Consider the following 6738-nt stretch of genomic DNA (forward strand, 5'->3'; position numbering starts at 1 on the left):
TGTTTGGGCAACTTTATTTTCAAGATTAAATATTTTGTCTTCATTGTCTGAGGTTCTGTCTTCCAAGTAATCTAGTCTTTTGGTGATGCTTTGATGCTTTCCATTGAGTTTTTTATTTGGTTTATTGTTTCCTTCATTTCAAGGATTTCCATTTGGTTTTTTTTTTTTTTTTTTGAGAATCTCTCTTTGTTGAAATGATCTTTTGCTTCCTGCAGGTGCTCTTTCAGCTTATTGGTATTATCATTCATTGCCTGCATTTGCTCTCTCATCTCATCCTTTGCTTCGCGAATCATCTTAATCATGTATAATCTGAAGTCCTTTTCTGACATTTCTTCTAACATAGTGTCATTGGATTCTATTAATACAGAATCTAGATTTGTTTGGATCATCTTCTTCCCCTGTTTTTTCATGTTGTTCATGTATCTTCCCCTCTAGCAGTGCAGATCTGGGGTAATGCAGATTTCCCCCTATAGGGGAGATCAATATTAGCAGTGCCAAATTCAGACACTATGCAATCCTAGACCAAATAGCCCCTATGAGGACAATAACAAAATTGTCATAGTAAACAGAATGAGTTCAAATATTATCTTCAGTAAAACAAACAGATTTGCAATAAGGTCTGCAGTTTCTAATGGAGGACAAAGAGGATGCAGAGGGATGTAGTGTGTGGCTGTTAATGGAATAAGAAAAGATTATACAGAAGTTCTAGATAATAGAAAGGGTGAGAGTGTAATCAAAAGAAATCGGATGTTAGCATGCAAAAAAGGGAGAAAGAGACTCTGAGGGAACAGGTAAACAAAAGGAAGAGAGAGCAAGAAAAGTAAAGAAATAAAAACTTAAACTTTTTCAATAAGGAGAAAAAAGAAATCTACAGTATAACAGTCATATAGTAATGAAACCTCCCAGTCTTCAGTAGCCTGATGCATGAGAGGTACCTGACAGTGAGCTTCAAGTCTCCAGCAGGTGTCTCAGGATGGGATTTGTCCCACCTAAAGATGGGAGCTACGTCTTCCAGGATTTTCCAAGTTGGCTGCTCTGGCTTCCAAATGTATTGGCAAATGGGGAGCTGCAGCTCAGTGTGTGGACGTGGTCAGCTGGAGGTCCTGGAGGCGGGGTGCAGTTGGTCAGACAGGGGTCCTGGAGGTCTGGTGTGTTTGGTGTGGTTGCGGGATCCTCGAGGCCGGTTGTAATCAGTCGGTCTGGGGTCCCGGTGATAGGGTGCAGTCAGTTGGTCTGGGGGTCCTGGTGGCAGGGAGCAGTCAGTCGATGTGAGGGTCCCAGAGGCAGGGAGTGATTGGTCGGGCTGAGGGATCCTGGAGATGGGGCTCAGTCAGTCTGGCCAGGGGTCCTACGGGGCCTGGCTGTTGTCTCAAAATGGCGGCAGCCACGTGTAATCAAACCTGCAGGTACTGTGACAGTGAACTTCCAGCCAGCAGCAGGCAGCTGGTTCTCCCCTGGCGGTCCGCGGTCAGTCTGCTGTCAGCTGTCGTACAATCGGGAGGTGAACCTCGAGCGTTGGGTGATGGATAGGGGTAAGGCAGGCGATGGATAGGCAAGAGGCAGGCAAATGGCGGATGATAGACGCCTGACAGTGAGCAATCTGCTCTCAAAAAAGGCGTCAATATGCTGGCAGACTGCAGGTCATCACAGCAGACAAATGGGGTAAAGAGCAGGGGATCGATAAGCAGCAAAAACTGCCTCACCGAGAAACAGATATCCTCTGCTTGAGACCTGAGTTAAGGAGCGACAAGGAAGGCAGCCTCCCTCTAGTCTGCCATCTTGGATCTTCTATCTTGGCAATTCTATTCACAATAAAGACTATAACACAGAGTCTAACATATAGCTAAGACTGTAACAGAGATTCTAACTCTGACAGAAGTTCAGAACATAAAAAGTTACACAATTTTGAACACAATTTTAGAGAGCTCAGAGACTTCATGTTAAGAACTATTCTAATGTTTGAGATTAGAACAGTAAATGTTTATTAGGAATTTATAAAAGTGTTATTTATATTAATTTTATTCCAAAAAGGGATTGTACATAATTTACAAAATATGGTATATATAAAAAGTTAGAAATGAAAAAATCAACTATAGGGAAAAAATGAGATGGAGCAGAAATATAGGGAAATACCTAGATACATGATAGTATTTCAAATTCATAGCCCAGGTAAAGTCTAAGATATGACAAGAAGTTTTGACCTGTATTTTTAAAATCTCCTTTTCCTCTCTCTTCAACTTCTCTTTGTTGCGTGTACAAACATGTCTTATGTGTTTTTCTTTTTATGCTTAAGGTTTTCTTTTCTTTTTCATGTGACCTTGAACTATAAGAGGACACTGATGTCTACATCTGTTATTTTTATATCCCTTGTTTTGAGTTTTTAAATCAGTTTAGTTTAACCTGAGCTCCACCTACTCCTCCAGAATTACTTGCTTTCTGTATCCATGTAGTCCCTTATTGACTTTTTCTGATTCATATTTTTCAGTTGATTAAATATTTCCCATTCTTGCTTTAAGTTGTTTCTAATTATGATAGTGTACTTTTAGTGCTAAATCAATGTATTTCACATTTTAATCTTTTTTTTTTTTTTTTTGCATTACTCTAGGGAGAAAATTTGTAATTAAAAGAAGATGTCATGATGAAAAAAATGGAATTGTTGGTACTGTGCTGTGTTTACTTATTATATGTAGCTCATATTGCATAGAAGCTGTTATTTATTGCTTTTGAATAAATTTTATATTTTAATTTTTTAAAGAAAGCCCTTTCTTTTAAAACTTAATTACATTTTTAGATAAAATTCATTCATTTATTGTTTTTGGTTTAAACTTACTATTTTCCTTGTCTTTGTTTTTTATGAAAAGATCATTGTTAAAATATGAATAATGTAAATACTTACATTTTTAATCATACTACCATATTATTTGCTATTTTTCTAGTAATACTTAATTTTTAAAGTTAGTAGTATGAATTTAGAAGTCATTCTGTGACAGGTTCATAATTATATAATAATGGGTAACTCGTTGAATGTTTACTGTTTATCAGGAATTAATCTAGGTGCTTCACATTTAAACTCATTTAATCCTCATTACAACCCTATGAAATAGATTATTATTTTTGTTTTATAGGTAGAATTACTTAACATAATGATAGAAGTTATATGTTCTAAAGAAACTAGTTTAAGTATCAAGAGATGAACTTTGAGTTAGTGACTTTATTTATACATGATTAGTTCTATGGTAAAATAAAAATAGTGCAACACAAGTAAGACATGTTTAAGCCTTCATATTTAAAAGTCTCTCAAGAGTCTTGATGTCTTTATACCAGATACTGAATTTGTAAATGAATATAAATGTATCCTTAAAAAGTTGTATGGGATTAATAATTTCTAAGAATTAAACATTTGTAACCATTAGGATATTGATAGAACTATTTGAACAAAACTAATTTAAAAATTGTAATTATTTGTCAGAAATAGAATAAAGTTTTATCTTTTTGCAACTATTTACTAGTGGGTTGATCCTAAAAGTCAAGTTGCTGATTCAGTTTTCTCAGCTAGCACTTTTTATTTCCCTTTCTGCCCTGTGCCTTGTTAGGTCTTATTCCAGGACTGCTCAGCATTAATTAATAGAGTTACAACGTATATCTGATACCTTTATAAATTGTAATTTCCAATCTGAGTTGGAATTCTTGGAAGATATTGTACGTTCAGATTTTTTTCTTCCATCTTATCTCCAAAGGCCTATTTACCTTTAGCTTCTTTCTCTGACTTCTTTCATATACTTTAGCCCCATTCCTTTGGCACCTTCCATTCATATAAACATGTTTAAATCCTTTCCTGGCCTAAAGTAAACAAGCAGAAAAGCAAAACAAAACAAAATGTACTACCTACCAATCAAAAAAATTCTGCCTCTCTATATTGCATACTCTTATTTGATCCTTTTCACATTCCACTTGATAGTTGCCTCTCTTATTTATCACCACTTTTAAATTCATCACCATATTTTTGTAGAAGAAAAAACAGATACAGAAAGATTTATCTTCTCATGGTCATATATCTCATAGCATCTAAGATTTGAACCAAATATATTTGCCTTTTACTTCTCTGAACATTCATTCTCAGTATCTCAGTATCTTTGTCTTCCTGCCTTTAAAATATTGGGATGCCTTAGATTTCTGCCTGTACCTTTCTTCTTAGGGTATATGCCCTTTCTAGATAATCTCATCCACTTCTGTTGCTTCAGTAAGAATCTTTATGGTAATAACTCCCAGATCTGTATCTCCATCTTTGCCTTAAAACAGATCTTACTTTTTGTTGTTAACCCAACAATTCCCTGTATGTCCTATAGTTGTAATTGTTTTGTTTTTGTCCTTAGAGGGTTGGGCAGTGGTACTGGGGGTTGAACCCATGTCCTTGTGCATGCTAAGCTTGTGTTCTAACACTGCACTATACCCTTAAATCCCTATAGATATTTTTTTTAAAAGAAAAATTTAAATGAATTTTTCCTCAGAATTTACTTTTCCTGCTTTTTTATTTCCATTTTTGTTTAGTTGGTTTTCTTATTTTGTATCATTTTTCACTTATTCTTGCCATCAAAGATCATAATGATGGCTATCAGATCACTCTTTTCCCTTTCTGCAACGTGTAGAGAAACTACTCTGGTTCAGCCATTTATACCTGTGGCTATGTCAGGGTCTTGTTTTCATGTACTTCATCTCTGAAATCTTATATTTCAGTATTCCCATTTATTATTTAACAATTTCTTATACTTTCAGTTCTCTCACTGCCTAAACCTTGTTAATGTTTTTCTACATTATTAATAATTATTTTCATTTATGTTTTTCTCCAACATAGATTCCCGGTACAGAGGTAATTTACAAATTGTTTAAGAATATAGACTTTGGAAAGATAAACTTAGGTTTCTAATCACGATGAAATGATTGGTAGTAGTCTTGCCCTCATCTCCTACATAATTAAAAAACTAGACAAAATATGCAGAAACTCTTTCCATGCATTGGATTACAGGAAGCACAAGAATATAATCCTTGAAAGAAAGGAAATAGTTACAGTTAGCCCCATTATTTGCCTAGACTTCCCCCTTAAAACTATTAATATCATGCTGAGCTAAGTAGGCATATATCAAAGTTCAGTGTTGCTACAGTGGCTAGAATTTTTGAGGCAGGATACCAGAGATAAGGACTCTTTTCAGAAAGGGGAGTCAAAGACTGAGGGTTTCCCTCAACTCCTTTGCAAAGAGCAACCCCAACATAAAATGGGGGAAAAATTTGCAAGACTGGCCACTATATAGCTGAGTAGAAAGGAAATTACCAGAAATTGCATAGCTATGGAAAATGTTGAAGTTCTGGCCCAGCCATAGAAGAGGGTACTTGCTGAGTACCTCAACATGCAGTTGAAACATCATAAATGCCAAATTTTAGAAATAAACTCAAGCCATTGAGTTAAGGTCACACCATTGAACTAAATCAAAACCAAAATAGATTCACCCTATTGAAGGATAAACCCAAACCTGAAAGGACTAAGAGGATCTGCCATAATTTGGCTCAGTACCATTTAAAGGAAGGCAAAGTAATAATTTTTAAAAATTCAGAATCACTATTATGTGTCAGTCTAATTCCAGGATGCAATAAATATTTACCTAACACAGGAAAAATATTACCCATAACCTAAAGAAAAAACAGTCAATAGAAATCAACCCTCAGATGTTAGAATTAGCCAATAACATAATGTAACTACTGTAAATATTTTTGAGAGGTGCAAGAAAAAAAAATGGGCATACTGAATGAGCAAATGGAGAGTAGTCTTTGCAGACAAATAGAAACTATAAAATAATCAAATGAAAATTCTGTAACCAAAAAAGTATGATATCTCAAATTATAAAATCTCTAGTATGGGCTTGAAGTTTGGAGATGATATAAAAGCCAGTGGAAGACAGTTTAATAGAAAATCTCTCTTCTGAAGAACAAAGGGAAAATGACTGAATAGATGTGAAAAGAGCATCTAAGACTTGTGGGATAAGATGAAAAGATAGGAAAGAAAAACAAAATGTTTTAGAGTTATGGCTGAAAATATGGTGAAAAAATTATAACCAGTAGATCTGAGTTCCGTGAACCATAAGTAGGATAAATAAAAAGAAAATCCTAGGCATATAGTAATGAAAATCCTGCAAACCAAAAATAAAAAGAATATCTTAAAAGCAGACAGAGAAAAAAAGCCTCAGGTAGGGAAACAGTGATCCAAATAAGGCTGATTTCTAATCAGAAACAGTGAGACACACTTTAAATATAAAGACACCAATAGATTGAAAGTAAAAAGAATGGAAATAGATATACTAGGCAAACAATAAGAAAGCTTCAGGGTCATCTAATATTGAACAAAGTAGACCTCAAAAAAAATAAATAAATAAAGTAGTGCCAGAGATTCAGCCTCTAATCCCACTCGCTTGGGAGGCTGAGGCAGGAGGATCATAAATTCAAAGCCAGCCTCAGCAACTTAATGAGACCCTGTCTCAAAAAAGGGGGATTGGGAGGGCCTGGGGATGTGGTTCAGTGGTTAAGCATCCTGGGTTCAATCCCCATTACCCAAAAAAACAAACAAAAAAGTTGTTTCATAATGGTAAGAGGGTACATTCCATAGGAAGACCTACTCCTAATTGGGCATATACCAAATTACAGACTTCAGAACACATGAAATAAAAACTAATATAGCTAAAGGGAGAAATG

The 6738-nt window shown here is 35.2% G+C and overlaps 1 protein-coding gene across 6 annotated transcripts in view; it reads left to right on the top strand.

Moving 5' to 3' along the window:
- Nucleotides 1–5846, top strand: part of CCDC18 (coiled-coil domain containing 18) — a 138160-nt gene extending 132314 nt beyond the window's left edge. For 5 of the 6 annotated variants that reach the window (XM_079144534.1, XM_079144533.1, XM_079144532.1 and 2 more), the window contains one exon: nt 2606–5846. In XM_079144534.1, coding sequence (XP_079000660.1) covers nt 2606–2620 — 15 coding nt within the window. In that variant the 3' untranslated portion in view covers nt 2621–5846. The remainder of the gene's footprint in view (nt 1–2605) is intronic. The other variant, XR_013764582.1, reaches the window with a different exon arrangement.
- Nucleotides 5847–6738: the final 892 nt, after the last annotated feature.

Source organism: Sciurus vulgaris (assembly GCF_902686455.1).
Source record: "Sciurus vulgaris genome assembly, chromosome: 1".
NCBI lineage: Eukaryota > Metazoa > Chordata > Mammalia > Rodentia > Sciuridae > Sciurus > Sciurus vulgaris.